Source organism: Oculina patagonica, chromosome 5, assembly GCF_052425735.1.
Source record: "Oculina patagonica isolate OP01 chromosome 5, crgOcupat, whole genome shotgun sequence".
NCBI lineage: Eukaryota > Metazoa > Cnidaria > Anthozoa > Scleractinia > Oculinidae > Oculina > Oculina patagonica.
The window spans coordinates 13,567,802-13,588,781 of NC_135762.1; the positions used below are offsets into that span (position 1 = coordinate 13,567,802).

The window sequence follows — 20,980 nt, forward strand, 5'->3', positions numbered from 1 at the left end:
GCGAAACAGCGTGCGGTTGTCAACAGAATTGTCGCCGCTTTTTCGCTTTCAAATTGACCGTAAAGAAGGACTTGGATTATTCACTATTCCGGGCGATGTTGGAGAAGATAAAGACTGTACCGAAATATGTAATGAAGATTTTACACGGTAAGAAAAGCAATTAATATTCATTTACGCTCTTAAAAGCGGGCGAATGTATAATTTTATAACATTCAGAGATGCGTTTCACCGAGACATTTTGTGGAAATAAAGTTTAAAATGTCTTTGCGAACTAACACAGTTTCATCGTCCCATCAAGGAGCAGTAAAAGAAAGGCTAACCTGCAACCTGCAAGTTTTTTTATGCATCAATAAGACTTTAATAAAACAACAAAATTGAATGCGAATTCAAGGTTGCGGGCGAATCGTTCAACTTTTCATAAATTTCTTATCGTTCAAGTTTCCTACATATAAAACAACTTGGCCAAAGGGCCTTTGTAAGTCATTCTATCTTTAAATTGTCATTTCACAATGAAAATCCGGCTTTTAGTTCAATTTCGAGCAAACGACGGTTTAAATAAATCGTGAATGAAATGCAAAGGCGCACACAGAAGCTAAACAGTGCAATGTGGTTTCTTCCTTGCGAACAACTCGCTTAACTTTTTTTTGATCTTTTACGTTTTCGAAATTTAAAAAAAAATTGACTTCCAAGGGCCCTTGTACGCCAGTACATCTTTCAATCGTCATTTTACAATAAAAAACTTGGCTTTTCCTTCAGTTTCGGGCAAATAACGGTTTCAATAAATCGTGAATGAAATGCAAACGCGCACACAGAAGCCAATGCAATGTGGTGAAGTTGTCAATTATCCGCGTGTTGTGTGACTTATTTACATCATTATTTAATAAAAACGAGAACCTGTCTTGTTGTTAAGTTTTGAACGTCTAGTAGATTTATACTAAAACAATTAGATTATTCGCTCTCGATTTCTATGTGTGATAGTTGACCACTAAATTTTCTCCGATTCTGATTGGTTTAAATTGAACACGTGACGCGATAGTGCCCGCGCGCCGGAGGGCACTATCAGCCCATAGTGCCCTGCCGTGCGCACCCGTGCATTTTTTTTGTAAACAAGCGTGCCTGCAAACAAAAAAAAAACAACCAAATTCACTGCATTTAGTGGGTTTCTCGTCTGGTTTTGATTCGTTTGTCAAATTTCGGCTTTCAATTGAGTTTTTATCCCCAAAAGTAAAAATAATTCACGATGCTTATTTTTGTATGTGTGCGCGGAAGAAAATTTAGTGGTGAACAATAAAGACAATAGAGTGTTTCTGTCTCGGAACTATCGCTCTGATAGTTGCCCTTGGAAATTTGATGTTCTTAAAACTAGCATATTTGCCCTCGAAGCTTCGCTTCTCGGGCTAATATTTGTTTTAAGAACATCAAATTTCCGCGGGGCAACTATCAGCCGATAGTTCCTCGACAGAAACACTCTATTGTTAAAATAGAAATCTCGAGCTCATAATCTAATTGTTAATTATTAAATAGTTTTTTCGCGCCGACTTGCTACCACTACTCCTCCTACTACTTTGTTTTGACGATGAAAAAAAAAAGTTTCACTTTACCGATAATTTACAATGTAATGTATTTTAGGTAATTTGCTATAAGGACCAACCATTTTGACTGCAACGCTATACTAGTTGATCAATGAGGTTATATTTTCCCGACAGCAGAACGCATTTTTTTAAACCGTGTTTTTGTAGAAACTTAAATCATGGGGACCGTTCCAACCAAATTTAGGACAGGTTAAAAATATTATCAACCAAACTAAGTGAGCCGTAAACGGATTTTATTTACTCAGTAGAATGTCTCAGCTTGTTTCATTTGTGCCCATGAATAGTGCATTAAAGCCATTTTCGTGATTTAGCGAACGTTTTTTACGACAGCTGGGCAAATTGGCTCAAATTTCCATATTTGTTCGCGCCACTTAACCCACTTCACAGTACAATAAAGCTACTTGCGTTGCATTTCATTGCACGTGGTGAATCTTTGAACTCAAGTTAGGAATCCTCTTTAAAAGAAAACAGGACCTTCCTCTAAGCTAAATGGCTCTTACACAAGTGTTAACACTCCTCGTCCTTGGCAACGGCCTTGTCAACGCATGGATAAGTTACCCAAAGTGCTCATATAGAGTATGTAGTGGATACGATTGGAGGGACGATTGGAGTCAGCCGAGCATTCCGCCAGGAAATTGCGTGACGCAGGTTCGCAAAGGGCATCCCTTATACAAGTGGCTCACAGCAAATTTTAGGTGTCCTTCAACTTTCCCATGTCCTTTTAAAATGCAGACCAGAAATATGTGTAAGTACAGGTTTTTTTGTTTGGGAATGACTGTGGAGTAGTATTGATTTGAATATTGATAGCGTTTCAAAGAGTGGGTAAACAACATTTGTTCTAGTTGGTATTACGAACAACAGGATCCCGAAAATTGTTGGGTTATTTTTAACCCTAGTTCAGACCGGGAGGTGGCTTGTGAGCTCCGCGCCAAATTTGAAGATGCGTAACTTCAAAACGATTCAAGCTATAACCACCAAACTTAGCGACTTATCATTAAATTGTACTAGCAACATTTCGACGCCAGTGCCACGTGACCACCATTTTTGACAGCTATGTTTTAAAAACATTCGTCTTTTGTGGTTTTTAATTAATATTATAACTGTGATTGCAATTGTATTTTTGCAATAAAATGAGCAACATTTTATCACAATAATAGATATAATCAAGTTTATTTAATACTTAATTTTCAAATGCTAAAATCCACAAATTTAATATCGCTGCTTCACCTCCGATGATTTCTAAACTGGGTTAAAAACAATTTTCATGCTGAATGGGCAAGCTTTTTCCAAATATGAAATAAGAAACTTCAATGAATGCGCTAAGCCTAATCAGTAAATCTCGTTTGACCTTCTGCATGAACAAAGATGTGCACTATCTAAAAAAATTACGTTGACTGCTTCTGGAGTGACCAAGTATTTTTGTCGCAGCAAGCGAAAAGGCACTTCTGAGCATAGTCACGTGACTTATCACCCTACGTATTGTACGAGCGCGTTAGGCTAAGGATTACTTCTAACTGGCGTTGTATCCTCCTTGGCTTCAAATTAAGTGATGATGATGATGATGATGATGATGATGATGATGATGATGATGATGATGACGATGATGATGATTACTATTAAATAGTTTTTTCGCGCCGACTTGTTCCCACTACTCTGTCTTGACGATGATAAAAAAATGTTTCTTTGTATCAGTTATTTACAATGTAATTTATTTTAGGCCGATTGTCATAAGAAACAACTATTTCAAGTGCAACGCAATATTAGTTGTTAAATTAGGTTATGCTGTCCCGGCAGTAGAACGCATTTTATTTTCAACCGTTTGACTTTAACCAATTGAACCGTTTCAACCGCCCAACCTTAGTGACCTGTAAACGGTTTCAACTCAGAAGAATGTCTTAGCTTGTTTCAGTTTTGGCCATGAATAGTGCATGGAAGCTCTGTTCGTGATACAGCGAACGTTTTTTTCGACAGCTGGGCAAATTGGCTCAAATTTCCATACCTCTTCTCGCCATTTAACCCACTAAACAGTATAGTAAAGCTTACTTGTGTCGCATCTCATTACACGTTGTAGAACATTTAAACTCGAGTAAGGAAAGATCTTTAAAAGAAAACAGGACCTTCCTCTCAATCTGAGCTGAATGGCTCTTTATATACAAGTGTTAACACTCCTCGTCCTTGGCAACGGCGATGTCAAATCGTGGCTCACTCCCTCGTGCTCATTTAGAATATGTAGTGGTTACGAATGGAGGAACGATTGGAGTCAGCCGAGCATTCCGCCAGGAAATTGCGTGCTGCAGGTTCGCTATGGGCATCCCTTATATAGTAAGACGCTCGAAACCCATTTTAGACCGTGTCCTCCAACTCGTCTATGTTCGAAAAAAATACAGACCAGAAATATGTGTAAGTATGGTATTGTTTTGTTTGGAATAACTGTGGAGTAGTATTGATTTGAATATTGATAACTTTCCAAAGAGTGCGTAAACAACAGTTGTTTGGTATTACGAACAACAGGATCCCGATAACTGTTTGGTTATTTCAACTCTGTTTCAGACCGAAAATTCGCCTTTTGATGCTTCTAATTGATAAATATTTCCATGATTGCAATTTTTATTCTTACACTTAATTAAGTCAGTCAAACAGTATATTACATTGTAAAATTCATAAAATATTCACGCGGGTGCAAACCAATCCCAGTACCATATTCATATCACATGTACACAAAAGAAAACAGGACCTTCCTCTCAATCTGAGCTGAATGGCTCTTTATATACAAGTGTAAATACTCCTCGTCCTTAGCAACGGCCTTGTCAACGCGTGGATAAGTTACCCAAAGTGCTCATATAGAGTGTGTAATGGATACGCATGGAAAAACGATTGGAGTCAGCCAAGCATTCTGCCGGGAAAATGCGTGATGCAGGTTCGCAAAGGGCATCCTTTATACAAGTGGCTAAGAGCCAATTTTAGATGTCCTCCAACTTTCCCATGTCCCTTTAAAATACAGACCAGAAATATGTGTAAGTACGGTATTTTTTTGTTTGGGAATGACTGTGGAGTAGTATTGATTTGAATATTTATAACGTTTCAAAGAGTGGGTAAACAACATTTGTTCCAGTTAGTATTACGAACAACAGGATCCCGCTAATTTATGGATTGTTTTAACCCTAGTTCAGACCGGGAGGTGGCTTGTGAGCTCCGCGCCAAATTTGAAGATGTGCAACTTCAAAATGATTCAAGCTATAACCACCAAACTTAGTAACTTATCCTAAAATTTTACTAGCAACTATTCGACGCTAGTACCACGTGACCACCATCTTTGACAGCTATGTGTTAAAAAATTCGTCTTTTAGGGTTTTTAATTAATATTATTTCTGTGATTGCAATTGTGTTTTTGCAATAAAATGAGCGACATTTAATCACAATAATAGACATAACCAAGTTTACCTTATTATAGGAAATTAACGCTTATGTTAATTAAGGTATTTGAAATTAACGCGACTTAAATTAACGCGAATTGAAGGGAAAATTACTTCCAAATAAAGGAAATTAACGCGAAAGAGAGGGTAACATTTCAAAATGAAGGAAATTAACGCGACGTACACAACAGGAACAAGTTTATTTCAACACTTGTAGGCGTGTAATCTTAAACGAAAACAATGTTCGTGGTACTTTTTCCACTTTGAGCGTTCTTCACAGTATCAATGATAGTGGCAGATAAAATTATGCTTTTTCCTTGGAGTCAAGAACATCTGGACTGTAACGAAAAATTGGGGCCAAAATAATGGAAATTAACGTCATGGAAATTAACGCTCCACTTAATTAACGGCGCGGAAATTAACGTTAACAAAAATTAACGCGACTTAAATTAACGCGAAAGTTTGAAATTCGCGTTAATTTCATGACGCGTTAATTTCCTATAATAAGGTATTTAATACTTAATTTTGAAATGCTAAAATCCACAAATTTAATATCGCTGCTTCACCTCCGATGATTTCTGAGCTGGTTTGAAAGTTTTGTCACGCTGAATGGACAAGCTTTTTTCCAAATATGAAGTAAGAAACTTCATTGAATGCGCAAAGCCTAATCAGAAAATCTCGTTTGACTTTCTGCATGAACAAAGATGCACACTATCTAAATAAGTTACGTTGACTGCTTCTGGAGTGACCAAGTATTTTTGTCGCAGCATGCGAAAAGGCACTTCTGATTATAGTCAAGTGACTTATCACCCTACGTATTGTACGAGCGGTTCGTTAGGCTAAGGATTACTTCTATCTGGCGTAGTTTCCTCCTTGGCTTCAAATTAAGTGATGATGATGATGATGATGACGATGATGATCGTTACTATAAAAAAAATAATAGTTTTTTTGGCGCCGACTTGTTCCCACTACTCTGTCTTGACGATGATAAAAAAATGTTTCTCTGTATTAATTATTTACAATGTAATGTATTTCAGGCCGTTTGCTATAAAGAACAACTTTTTCAAGTGTCACGCAATATTAGTTGTTAAATTAGGTTATGCTCTCCCGGCAGTAGAACGCATTTTATCAATTTAATCAGTTGAACGGTTTCAACTCAGTAGAATATCTTAGCCTGTTTCATTTTTGGCCATGAATAGTGCATAGAAGTTAGTTTCGTGATAGAGCGAACGTTTTTTCGACAGCTGGGCAAATTGGCTCAAATTTCCATATCTGTTCTCGCCATTTTCACTACACAGTACAGTAAAGCTTACTTGTGCCGCATCTCATTGTAAGTTGTAGAACATTTGAGCACGAGTTAGTAAAGATCTTAAAAAGAAAAAAGGGCTTTTTTCTAAGCTAAATGGTTCTTATACAGTTGTTAACACTTCTCGTCCTTGGCAACGGCCTTGTCAACGCGTGGATAGGTTACAGGTGCTCATATAGAGTATGTAGTGGATACGAATGGAGAAACGATTGGAGTCAGCCGAGCATTCCGCAAGGAAATTGCGTGCTGCAGGTTCGCTATGGGCATCCCTTATACAAGAGGCTCACTTCCAGATTTAGGCCGTGTCCTCGAACTCGTCTATGTTGGAAAAAAATACAGACCAGAAATATGTGTAAGTACGGTATTGTTTTGTTTCGGAATGACTGCGGAGAACTATGGGTTTGAACATTGATAACGTTTTAAAGAGTGCGTTAACAACATTTGTTCCAGCTGGTATTACGAACAACAGGATTCTAATCATTGTTGAGTTATTGTAACCCTAGTTCAGATCGGGGGGTGGCTTTTGGGCTCGGCACCAAATTTGAAGATTTGTAACTTTAAAATGATTCAAGCAATAACCATAACAGACTGATGAATACGCTAAACATACCGTGGAAACTTTATGAAAAGAGATTTTTTCCTCCAGTTTCCATGCAATTCTGTTTCCGGCAGCAACGGAAGGTTAAAATCGTGAACCCGTACAAAACAGGCAGGGATTCAATTGTCGTTGAAACACACAAATCCTACCCAGGATGCCCTGCGTAACCGAGCATGTGACATCCACACAGCGGTCAAACGCAACGCGCGTGCGCAGTTCCTGGGTAATTCCCGCCAAAATTTTCCATACAAAGTCTTAAATTTTTCGAAAATTTTCGCTTTAAACCCAAAAGTTAACGCCGTCCCTGAAAAGTTAAGGTTTATACGCCGCTTATGGATTGGGAATTTGATAATTCATCTTCACTGAGTGTCCCAGCTTGAACTGTTCTTACACCGTACTATTTCTTTAACAATTTCTTACAAAAGTTTGCCCATTTTCGAGTCAAAAGTTCGAGGCGGCGAAGACCGGATGTGACGTCAATTTTTGCGTTTGACCGCTGTGAATGTGACATCCAAGTTCAGAGGCCCGTTTCGTTTGACCAGCGGGGATATAAGCTGAATAAAAAATGAGTATTTTTTAGGCAATTAGAACGCTTTAAATGCAACAATCGACGTTTAATAGAATTTACTAGTGTTCTATGCCAATGTGAAGTCTACTGAGAAGTCAGGTTGCAGGTAGACGATCCAAAGTGTCATTCAATTAGATCTCTTTTACAAATAATTCAGCGCTTTCTTTGCTAGTCCTCAGTACGTTTTATCTTTGTGGTTTAAATCCATCAACGCAGGCAAAATCAGGTCGTTCAATCTAATAGTGAATAAATACTTACTTATTTAATCCTCTTCGTGCTTTAAGTAGCACATAAGACCGCCGTATGCCAGTGCTATCTTTCTGATAACCACCGTTAAATCTGGCTCCAGTTCCGTCCAGCCTCTATCATCTCTTTTCCACTGACCTTCTCTACGTCACTTTGGGGCGTCCCCTTTCCTCTTTCTTGCAGTGCCCGTCTCATGGATTCCCTAGGGATGGCATTTGGGGCCCACTTTCAGTTGATGTGTCCTATCCACCGCTACCCCTGTCTATTAATGTCAACTGAAAGTAATGCTGTGTTGCTTCTTTGGTGAAGGTTTTCATTGGAAGTGATTCTTCGCTAGATGATCCTCAATATTCTCTTAGTAACAATGAATGTTTAAGAAGTTATGTTTTAAACATTTTCCTAACTTGACCATAAAGAAATACTGCCGATAATTTTAGGAAGTGCAGGTTCGATGCAGGTAAATTTTTGCATTGCGATTGGGTTTGTGAATTCATCGGCCTAGCTTGCTGTTATCTCGTGCTTGCCAGATAAATGTAAATAAGGACGCTTAACTTACATCGATGATGCTCCACAACAAACGCACGACTTTTAATTTTCAATGTAATGAGAAAAAAAAACAACAACATGTCTTAACTTAAGTTGTCTTAATGCGTTTAGTACGTAAAAAAATACGCAGTCTTACTATGGTGTGAACATACCAGTAACGGCACTATGCCTGCTGCAGCCCTTTACTAAAAGCCGCGTATAATAAAGACTATCAACTCCCTTTTGCTAAAAGGATCACTTACCTCAGGAAGATGTTTTTCAAAGTCACTGTTCATTACATCAGACGTCGCTACTCTTTACGGCGGCTGCAAGTTGCCACCTGAGGCCATCGCGTAGTGGAATTGTTTTGTCATTTTTCTGCGGAAACGTTACTTCGTAATATCGATTCTGCCAAACATTGGTCACTGTTACACTGAAAACAAACAGGTTACCCCGTAACAGCTGTGTACAGAATTCATGCACCTGAGTATCTGCAGCCGTCACTCAAAGCTAACCACAGCTGACAATAAACTTCCAAGTACGTCCAAATCTTACATGTAACTCCTTAAACGCACAACGCCTTACATGTAATAACCGATTTCATGGCGCCTTCGCGAGTTTTAAGCGTTCTCGTTCTCGCTAACGCCCTTGGCTCTGTGTTATCTTGTGGAGGCGGACCGCAGCCGTGTTCATGGACTACGTGTAGCCTCGAATGGAGAAACGATTGGAGTCCCAATGCTCCTTCAGGACAGTGCGTGAATCAGCGCCGTAACGGACATCACATCACATCGAATCATAACGGCAAGGGATCGTGTCCTTCGCCGTCACCGTGCAGCCCTCGATCACAGTCCAGGACATTGTGTAAGTTTAGATTGTTTTACCTTTGGATTGACCTTTCGGAAAACTCTAGAGTGAAAAACCTTTATTCCCTAAATCTGATCTCTTTCTTCTCTGGTTTAAATGAAAAGATCCCACCAGACATTTCCGATCTTTTACGTATCTTTTATTCCAAAATGGAGAAAGCGGTGTACTAGGTCGCTGTTTAGTGGCGATCTAAATGTTTCGACGAACACCTTCATAGATCTGTTGAATCTTTAGAAAATGGCTAAGTAGCGCAGGGACGAGGGAAGTTTTTGAAAACGCATGCACGAAAAAGTTGCACGAGGGCTTTTTGTGATTGCTTGTTTGATCACATGAAAGGAAAACGTTTTTGCTCCATAAGAGAAAACTTTCTACCGTCATCCTCTTTAACTCGTAGTCGTGTAGGCTACCGTGCAGGATTAACATGTAATAGTAAGATAGAGATCAACGGAATTAAATATTCATTACAATCCTTTTTTGTCGCCTTAAATCAGATAAAAAAACAGCACGGTTTTATGCGCCTGAGTTGCAAACCTTTCTGCTTCGTGGAAATTCCGCATCACTGAAGTGCGTGTTTAACCAATTGCAACCGTCGAGTACAAAGTAACTTTCAGAGTAACTTATTCGTTCATTAAATGTGATGTCTTTCACAGGGAAAATTAATGACGCAAAATTAAACAAACTCTACGTTCCTCGCCTTCAGGTTGACTTAATCAAAAGAAAGCTTTTTCTTGTTCTCCCGTTAACAATGGCGACGAAAAGGTTACCAAGCTGCCAGCAACTGCTTCACTTTGAATAGTCCTCTGTTATACATATTTCGACCAAAAAAAGAAACTTAGGTCTTCAAACCTTCAATTTTTCTTTTTCTTTTCATGCTACGCTTCAAATTTCTATCTACTAAATGAATCAAATGCAATTACATCAAAATCAGAAGAGTTAGGGTTAAAGACTACAGGAAACGTATCGTTAGCTTATGAGAGGCAAGTAATCACGCCGTTGACAATTTATCAGACCCTCTCAAACGTCCATTATCTTGTGATAATTTTAGATCTTGTTTTATTCGCTAAATCTTGTAAAACAAACCTACATTTTCTAAAAATACGAAAAAGAAGTTTTATTTCTGCGCAAAGTTATTGCACATGAAATCTTGTCTAATAAATATATTTTTTATTTATAATTGGCTGTTCACGTTTCTGTTATGCTTCCCGCCATACTCCCCTTAGCATCACGTGGCACTATTTCACATTCTTCATCATGTTTCCCTTAGATTTAGGGAAGTGATCTTAACTAGTGCACTCAGGGAGGACCCACCTACTTCTGATTAACATTTTCTGGTCTTAATAATATGAGATGAGCCATAAGTATTTTGTATGCATGAAGCTTTCACAGCTCTAAGAAAAACATAGTGAGGAGTTAGTAATACAGTGGGCCCTGTCCGAGTGGCGCGTATTAAATTGTATTATTATGTTTTATGTCATTCCAAAGTAAAAACGCCGAGCTCGACCGATTTGTCATCCAGGTTAAAGCCCAAAGAAATCGAAAAGTAAGAAATCCTGAGTAAACAGTATGCCGGCCCGGGAACGATTAACAGGAATGGCTAAAATGACTAAACAAAGACCCATTTCGGCTGCTAATGAACCATATGATAAAAACCGCATTGCTGAGCAAATTGCCACTGGCGAATTGCTTCAAGAGGTTGTTTTGTGTTGCTTTTGACAGTCGGGGCATCGAGTTATTGTTAAGATATTTAGTAAATAAACCCCTTCAGGGTGATTTGGAGAATGCGGGTAAATTGAAAAGGGGGGGTTTTTTATGGGTCTCCAACATAATCTCTGGCAGCATAGACTGGTTCTCGAAGCGAATTCTCTTTGGCCTGTTTGTGGACAATTTTTCTCGATTTCCACTGTCTCTGGCTTGCGAAAGTATGATTTTAAATATTTTCTACGTATTTTTTTTAATCTGCAACAGCAGAACACGAAAACAGAACTTCAATTACAAAATGTTTGTCTAGGGATTCACTGTCTTTGACCCAAGACTTCTTTAAAATTCAAAATGTCATATTTTGCGTTATGGTTATTTTGTTGTTTTTTTTTTTAATTTGAGGTATTAACAAACTGTTTTCAGGTTTAACTACTCTTGACGTCAAAAATGGTGGAATTTAAAAGCTTTTAATTAAAGATATGGTATTAGTTCATCATTTGTGACGTCATAAATTGACATACCTCTGTTCTTTGTTTACTTGCCAAGATTGATGACGTCATATGCTTTTTTCGACGTTTTTGCTTGTTTACAAGCTAAAAACATGGAATAGGGGTTATGTGGACAAAATTTGGAACCACATATTTGTAAACTCTCAGGGGACTTTTTAATTTCTCAAGGGACTGTTTTAATTTCTCAAGGGGATTACTTTCCGCTGTGGGTGATCCAGGAAAAAACGTGACTTGTCACATTTACAAACGTTATATAACAATTTTAAAAGTGACATGTCAGCTTTCTTATCTCAACGCACGTGTGTCTGAAAGGCGATCTATAAAAAGCGTCGCACAAACAATGGATTGCGTAACTAAAACACGAATAAATAAACACTAGCACTTACATCGTTTAAAAATTACAAACGTCAAAAATAAACCATACCAAAAAACTCGCTCTTTTCAAAGATATTATTGAAGTTAAAACAATTGCAAGAGATGGGGGCTTCTTTTAGCTTAGGAGCGGTTAAAAATTAGGCAAAATTTGGTCGCTACATCAGCCTAGGTCGTTAGGGACGAGACCTCGCGTTGAAGAAATGTTGCATGAATCGGCTTTACAACATGCGATCGTATCTACGCAGTTCGAGTGGAATCATAAAGACAGCATTCTTCGTATTCACTTCAAATATAATTCGAAAGCATTCACTGTATATATGGCTTTGTTTATCCTGATTTTGATATCCGACCCTCGCAGAGCCTAGACAAAACGCAGCTTGAGTGTAACGATTTGTTTACGCCGCAATTATATGCGCAATTTTTCTCCGACAGTAGTCGGAAATTCCGTATTTTTCGTGCTTTTTCGTGGAGCAACGTAACGATACGACCTGAACACATTGAACAGCGGTCACCTATACATCAAATATGGCGTCGCAAAAATAAAGCGTCGAACACATATTTTGCTATTTCATTTGCTAATTTCGCTGCCGTAATCGACGCCTCGAAAGGTCCTGCAATTTTAAAGTATAGAATTGTCAGATCTCGGTAAATTTGCACTGTTTATTTGTGTAATGTTACGGAATATGTGTATAAATACCCGGCGCGGACGAGCCATTTTGAAATTATATGGCTGCATTTCCTCCGCGAAGATAGGAAATTGTTAAACTAAACTACAAAGAAACTGTAATGATAAGTTCGAAGAACAATGCACAGGATAAACCTTCGACTCATACTTCATGCAAAAACGTCGATATCTCGAAGAGACTTTGATTACATTTGGAGTTCTTATGCTAAAATACATGTTCTGATGTCACTTTTTGGAGGCCTTTGGCCCTGGCTTGATACCATATATTTTGTTCTTTCATTTATACTACGAGTCTTACGCGGTTTAACTATTATTTATTTGTGCATTTACATGTTGATTTACCGCGACATAACGTCGGCTGTCCACGTTCTGCCGCCATCTGGCCTCATAGCTTACTCCGGGTTTTCGTTCCCTTGGCTGTGGGGTTTTCTAATTTTTCCATGTCTTACTGACGTTATCTGTGACTAAAACAAGGAGGTTTTCTTGATCTCTTGTGTGGTTTTATATTTTTTCCTCGTCTTACTGATGTTAAATGTGATGTATTTAGAGGGCGTTTGCTTATTAAGAGAAGTTCATTTAACCGCATCTAATTTCTGCGAATAGTACTCGAACTTATCCCTATTCATTTGATTTTTTTCCTTTTTTGAGAGGGGTACTATTCGTTATCGAGAAAGCTCAAATGCAGATCATGCATAACAAAAGTTTGATATCATTGCGATGTGCATTACAAAACTGATGTAAGTCTTTTGTAGGAAACTGCAAATATCCACTTTTTTGGCGTGTTCATTTTCAAAATGCCATTTGAGTAGCAGAACGACACCAAACCAAAGCATTGTTACATATCAGTGTCATGCATTCGGTGACTTTAATTCCAATTACCCTTGATCCATTCCTTGAAACAATCGCCAGGGTAACACAGAATCTTCCTGTATAACAGCTGTGTAAATTCATTAAAACTTCCATAATATTAGCCGTCATTGAAGCCAAACAACAACTGGAAATAACATTCGAGCTAGTCATTCGCAAAATCATTCATCCCAAGTTCCTGAATACCCGAGCATCCGTCTCTCGACGATATGGCGCTTGCACGAGTCTTAACGGTCCTCGTTCTCGCGAACACCTTTAACGTCGTGTCGTCTTGTGGTGGAGGCGGTGGACCGTCGCCGCCGCCGCCGTGTTCTTGGACAACGTGTAGACACGAATGGAGAAACGACTGGGGTCCCGGTATTTCGCAGGGACGGTGCGTTCAGCAGCACCGAAATGCACACCATATAACCTCGTCTCATAGTGGCTCGGGATCTTGTCCAGCGCCATCATACTGCAGTTCTTCGACACAGTACAGAACAATGTGTGAGTATGACAGCAGCAACGTTTTATCGAAGCACGCTTTGATGTTGGTTGAAACTTTCGAAAGATATAGAAAATATCCAGACAAAACTTTTGCGCTCGAAATGGTGTTTAATCTTTAGGGATTCCTGTTTATGATAACGATTTCACGGTATCTTGAGGACATCTATCCATTTATTGTTTAACTCTTTCTATTACCAATACAACAATAGATTTGCGTAAACAATTTTTTTTTGAACAATTTTTTGAACAAGTTTAAAATCAAACCGATAAAACCTCGAGATCGAAGACGCGAAGATCACCGCGGAAAAACGGAAGATTTCAAGATTGAAGCGAAGATCTGAAATTGACCAAAATCCACGTGATCAAATTGAACACTGAGATATAAAATTGTCAAAACTCCTAATTATAAACACTACAGAAAATATCTGTAATTTCTGAATTTTGGCATTTCACTACGTTTCACTGCGGTTTCAACAACAGTGGTTTACAGTTACTGCCGCGACACCACATGAAGCCGTTACAAGGCTCAATCGTTTAAACCGTTTCAATCCGTTAAGGGAATATCTGCTTTAAAAAAAAACGAAGATTTGCAAAAAAATTGCGAAGAAAACGAAGACCGTGGGTAACGATAGAGAAGCTCAGATAACGGACTCGTATATAACGAACGTATGGACTACTGACCGGTTATAAATGAGAGCAAACCATTTCATCAATAACGATAACGTTACTAGCGAAACGTTTTCACATGCTTTAAACAATTTTTAAAACGGGGTAGATTCCGAACCAGAATTGCACTGTATGGGAGTAAAAATAGCAATGATTGCGGAAGAGTCACGCAGTCGTTAATCAATTAATTTCTGCATTGTATTAATTTTCTGTGAGAAGTTAAATGACTGTAAATTAGAAAGAACAGTGAAAAAGCTCATGTTCTTCTGTCACCATTTAATCAGAACGTTTTGTATAGCTATGTTTGATTATTTGTAACTGAGCAGTTTCAAAACCACAAAAAACCGCCACTTTAATTACCTTATTGTTACTTATTTTCATGGGAATTAATTTTCGCGATTTTCGAATTATCGCGAAATTAAAGACCCGAGAAAATTAATTCTTAACGTTTCTGACGTATTTTTAATAATTTTAACGTATTTTCTGGCCTAATTGCGAAAACGTTCCATGAAATATGTACGTTTCATTTTCGCGAAATAAAGCTCCCGCGAAAGTAAGTAACCATAAGGTATCAAGAAAAATGTTTAATTTAGTGTGTCGGATCGATATTGATATTTCAATGAACTTATTTAGCATTAGTTCATAGGTAAACCTGAATTCACAAGTTCAGTTTACTATTTCGCACTTGGTAATCATGACTTTAGCCAATGATACTGCTTTAAAAGATCACCCACCTACGCACAGAAAAAAGTTATTCCATTGCAAAATAAGCACGTATTTCCTCATCAAAATTGTATTCAGAACACTGCCATTTTCTAGAATTTTCCTTTTCAGTCATATGTCTTTGCGTGGACCGTCATTTGAAAAAATTGCATTCCTCCAAATGACGTCAATGAAACGACGTCGTAGATCAGTGATTTATTCGTCAAACAATGTAGGTTTTTGTAAAAATTATGATTTTCCGCTTTACCTGTCGCTTACATTTTTAACTATCTCTTGTTTTTTGAACACAAGAAAAACGACCAATATTATTAGATATTGGTCGTATAAGATTTCCGCGCGCGTAAAAGGAAAAATTTTCAATGCATATTCAAGTTCGTTTGCACCTGTTTATACAAAAGTAAACACAAATGTCAAGGTCTCGGTAATATGTGATATTGATACGTACAGAAAGAGAAATACGATATTCCTGTTTTAAAAGAAAATGCATCATTCATATTATATCAGATCCATTCCACTATAAATTAAATACTGTAACTTTTAATTTTTGATGCACAAAAACGCAATTTTTCCTTTCGTAAAAGCAACAATTTTTTCTCATTAAATCAACATTTTCTTCCAAATAAAACAATAAACTGTGTTGAAAGCAAACCGCACAGTCTTTCAGGGAACGGCTGTGTTTAAATTAATACAAATGAAATAAATTAGATCAACAAAACGTTTGCGGTGTTTCTACCGTAATTACCAATTGAAAATTTATACTAAATTAGTTGATTTTATGGGTCTAGAATTTCTCCATACTATCGAGCGTGTATCTTTTTCATGCTTTAAAAATTCATTTAATAATTTTAAGATACCTGTGAAGAATAAATATTGCGATTATAAATCTCGTGGAAAGGTATATAGATAATGAAATTGACAATTCATGATTTGGTCGCCCTTTACGTTTGCTTTCTTTTTTTCTTTTTTGTTTTTTTAACTTTGTTTTACGGTAATTTGCAAAGTAAAAGTCGTTTTTTCCGGTTTGATTGCAAAATTGTTTTAAGCCTGCAACCTACAACACACTGGCTCATAAACGTAAAATGCTGTATTGATGCTGCGAAAAATTCTCATTACTCGTACTAAGAGAAATATATAATATATAATAAGAATAACTATATTTATAGCTTTCCAAAATCAAGAAGTTAAGTGTTATCTCATTCCAAACCAATGAGGCTTAGGGCATGAGATTACGCACTTCCAGTTACGCAGCTTTTGGAAAACACAATTCTCAAAAACAGTTTAAGAAGTCAGGTTGATCTGAGTTTTATGATTTTACTTTAATTGTACCTGGGCTTCTCGTACTTAATCAGAAGACAAATTTGTTTAGGCGTGTGACGTCAATCTGTCAGAGACAAAATGCGTCCAAGTAATGAAGTCGCCTGTGATAACAAAATAAACTCTGTAAATACTCAGCGGTAACTTTATAAGAAAATTTCTTTTTTTATTCATTTTACATTCATTTTAAGAATATAAAAATGATTTTAGGCGTTATCAGTTGGATGATATTTTATTTTATTTTGTTTTATCTTATTTATTTATTTATTATTATTATATTTTATTTTTTGCCGTTACTTTCGACATTTTTTTGTTCTGAAAAGAAATGTCAAAATCGTTTAGCTGGAATAATCGCTATTCGTCTTCCAAAGTAAAAACAAAAAAGAGAAAAACAGTTTACATAAATGCTCTACAACTGTCAAATTGCGCAATTCTAACTATTAGTTTACAATTTTCTGATGCACAAAATTACATTAAAATTTCAAAGTTCAAAATTCTCATAGTGGTTTCTTAATGTAAAAATTCATCAAAGAAGTAATAATTAACCGAAATTAAACAATGGTTACCAAGACTGAGGAAGATTAACTCGGGTAAAAATCAACAAAAAAAAATTAGTCAGTAGAACCTTTTTACCGATGCGGCGGCCATTTTGAAATCTATTGTTTAAAATAGCTATTAACCCGGGTATTAAGGAATGCCCAGGGGGTGAATATATAAGACAATTGGCCCCCTGAGCACCCCATCATGTCTTTTAAAACAATAGTAATCAAAATGACTGCCCTATCAGTAAAAAGGTGCTACCTTTTTTCAAGCTTTTTTAAGATTTCTCTGTAGAAACACATCTTGCATTGCAGGCTCTTGTACGAATGCATACTACTGTCCGTTCCACGGGTGGTCTGGTTGGTCAGGATCCGTATCCGCGGGGACATGCGGACGTCAGAGTCGTTACCGTGACTACAATCAACACATTCGTTACGATATACGGGAGCATAACTGTAACGGAATCTCAAGCTCGTGTGGAGCAAGACAGTACAACTATAGGGACTGGTGTAAGTACATTTACATTGACGCTTTGAAGGGACATTGTCCCGAACTGACTATCGAAAGTCCTCTTTCCTCATTTCAGATTATATTGCCAAAATCCACGAAATATAAAAATACATTGGATGAAAAGATTCGACAGAGCAAAATAAAACAATTATTTTGGGGAAAAAGTAAAGGATAATCGAATACTAGGATTGCAATAAGTGGATTATAGTTCGTCAATTTTGATTATGAAACAAGATGTCAAGAAATGAAACGTTCCATTCTAAGGACATTTTGAATCTTTAGTGAAATATGTTTCTTTTTAGTTAATACTTTTTACTTGTGTAAATTTTGGTGTTTTGTCTTTCAATTTCAAGATAATAGCGCAAGTTTAAAGGCAGTTGGCGGCCAAAATTACAAAAACAAGATATATCAACCGGGACCCTTTTATCAAAACGAAACAACTAGGATGAACTTTCCCAAATCATCGTTCCGTTTCTCTCTTCCTCCTATATGAACGTGTTTCTAGACTGAAGTGTTTTGTAACAGACCGAATAATAAATTATTTAACACTGATAATTTAAGAACTTTAAAGTAAAAGTGAATGCAAGAAATGGTTGACTTACTTTATTTTGTGTTCAATTTTATTGCACCTCCACTTGTCCCAAAAAGGTACACACTAACAGGGTAGCCGCGTTATTACTGAGTGTACGGTACTTGTCTCAACATCATTTTCGTACTGTAAACTCGGTTATAAAAAAAAACGTTACAAAGTTTTAATCTGAAAAAGCCTTTATTCTGCTGCTCTAAAAACTAATAACTTCCTGTTGTTGTTCAAGGAACCAAACAGTTCTTATAACATTAGCAAAAACCACCAATAATTCAATCACAGGTTCGTTACTACAAAAATTATTTTGAGTCAAACTCCTTTTCCACAGGCTCGTGCAAGTACGCGTCATGCTCCCTCGGGTCGTGGAGTTCGTGGGCAGATATGGCATCACCTGTCAATAACCACTGCGCCTCTCAGCAGCGGACCAGGAGCTATGCACTGACCTGGTTATATACGCAAAGGGAGAGCAATTGTAACGGCATAGGACCACAGTCCTGCCCAGCTTCTCAAAGCGAAACCAGAGAAAAGGGTAAGGGAAGAAGGCTTTTGATTACGCCGTTCTTATTAAAGCTAAAACTCTATCCCTTCTAAGCATGCAGTCCGTAATGCAGGCTGTATTTACTGTTTCTGTTGTTGTCTTCGGCATCATCGTCGTTGTTGTTGTTGTTTGCTGGCGCTGCTGCCTCCGGTACTTTTGCTGTTGAAGTTGCTGTTCTATTTAAGTCAATGTTATCGTTACTTTTGACTCCTTCTCCTTCCCTTCATACCTAACTGGACAGTCTCCCACCAGTTGAGATTTTTTGGGAATATTTACAAAATTTGTTTGTTTGTAAGCTACTGGAACCTGCATTTATATATACCCTACCTCCTCCTTCTCCTCCTCTTCTTCTTCTTCTTCTTCTTCTTCTTCTTCTTCTTCTTCTTCTTCTTCTTCTGCTCCTTTTCCTTCGTCTTCTTCTTCTTTGTCTTCCTCATCGTCTTCTTGATTTTACCCTATAGCTTTTAATCTGTACATCTTCAGAACAGTTCATGATTCAAATGAGCCGTACAATGCACATCAAATAAAACTAACAAGATTTTATCTCAACTTTTCCACCAAAGTTGTCACATGTCCAGCGCTGTCAAACCCAGCCCATGGGAGCTGGGACCGAGATGACTGTCGAGCAAACGCCCAAGTATGCCGCTCTGTTTGTCTACTTAACTGTGATGTCGTCAATGGTTTTCAGTTGGAAGGTCCAGGTCGGCGCGAGTGCCTAGCGAGTGGTCAGTGGTCAACGCCATGGAGTTCATACTGTAAAGGTACGATGTCACTTACCTTAGCTTCTTTTTGTACAAAAAAGTACTGTAAAATGGTGTTTGTAACCCTGTTCATAGGAATTTTGGGTGGCCTAATATTGGGGTGAATTTATACTCAGTGGCATAAACCTGCACAGCACTACACTTGCAAATGCATTCACTGCCTATTTCAATTCAATATACAATAGTAAAGTCGAGCGGAGGAGAGCCAATATCTGGGGGAAAGGGTGGGGGGCCCATAACGAGAGTACGTTTTCTTTGACAGAAAACAGATCGACCTTAACCAGAGGGGCTTTTAAGCGGGAGGTTTTATTGAATGTAAATAACGGTTTGTTGCCTAAGTGAGCCGCTTTCCTTTACAACTTTCAGACGTTCGTCCTCCGACTATCACTTGTCCCAAAGCCATTTCCGTTCCCACTGATCCTGGAAAACCGACGGCAAAGGTATGCATTCCCAGGGCAACCGCCACGGACAATACTGGCCAGCCGCCGTCGATCACTAATGACGTAGGCGCGGACAGTAAAGATTTTGCAGTCAGTTCTGTTCCACATCAAGTGAAATATACTGCTACTGATGCCGCTGGCCTGACTGCTACGTGCACGCTTCAAATAACTGTTTCAGGTAAGTAGTTATCTCGGTGTGTTTGCATGATAATTTTTGTTGTTTCACTCTTATCAAGTGGGTGGCGGGCCGTGTCGCAATGGTTAGGCAGGACTCGGATTCAGCGGTCTGTGTTTGAGCCCTGTCTAAGCGGCATTTCGTTGTGTTCTTGGGCAAGACGCTTTATTTTCACAGTTGGTCTCTCTCCACTCAGGGGATTAATGCATTAATGCTGGGAGTAACCCTGCGATGGACTAGCAGTAAGAGAGTAAAAATACTCCTAGTCGACTAAATGATTCAGAAACCGTGATAAAACTCATAAGGCATGGGACACTTTGTTATGTTGCACTTTTTTGAACTTGAGATCTTATAAAATTTATATTAAAAAAAGAACAAATCTTTTAAGGCTAAAACTTCCATTGTCATCAATCTTCACTACCCATGTCCAGCTTTGATCTGTAACAAGTTTGACAAAAACAAGATTTCTGTTTGCATATTTCTTTGCATGAAGTTTTCCTCCAAACGAGTTTTCCTACGTTGCCAAGAAGTCGTATTACTTCAGAAACGCGTTTGATTTGAAAAACTTGTGGTTGCTACATGTAACTCTGTTCGTTAATTCTTTTCCTTTTGGCCTGCAGATAAAGAACGTCCTCGTGTGGCCTCGTGTCCAAAGGACATCAAGAAACAAACCAATCAAAATGAGATCCGCGTCACCTGGGACTATCCGGTGTTCGAGGACAACGTCGACAAGCCCCCAGCGCATCAGCTGCGAATTTCGAGTAACAAGAACCCGGGTGTTCTTTTCCCGTGGGGCAGAGTGCAAGTCGTGTACGAGGCCAGCGACAGCGCTGGTAATAAAGCAACTTGCGAATTCATGGTGGAAGTTGGACGTAAGTTGCAATGAAATAAAAATGTTGTCCAATTGGTCTCACTTCAAGCACAGAATATTATTATTAACACTTCAAGCACAGAATGTTATTATTAACACTTCAAGCACAGAATATTATTATTAAGAC

At 38.0% G+C, this 20,980-nt stretch overlaps 1 protein-coding gene across 6 annotated transcripts in view; it reads left to right on the forward strand.

Moving 5' to 3' along the window:
• Positions 1–20,980, forward strand: part of LOC144655582 (uncharacterized) — a 56,452-nt gene that overhangs the window by 24,996 nt on the left and 10,476 nt on the right. For all 6 annotated transcript variants that reach the window (XM_078515858.1, XM_078515864.1, XM_078515862.1 and 3 more), the window contains 4 exons: positions 18,397–18,597; positions 19,170–19,367; positions 19,734–19,985; positions 20,603–20,854. In XM_078515858.1, coding sequence (XP_078371984.1) covers positions 18,397–18,597; positions 19,170–19,367; positions 19,734–19,985; positions 20,603–20,854 — 903 coding nt within the window. The remainder of the gene's footprint in view (positions 1–18,396; positions 18,598–19,169; positions 19,368–19,733; positions 19,986–20,602; positions 20,855–20,980) is intronic.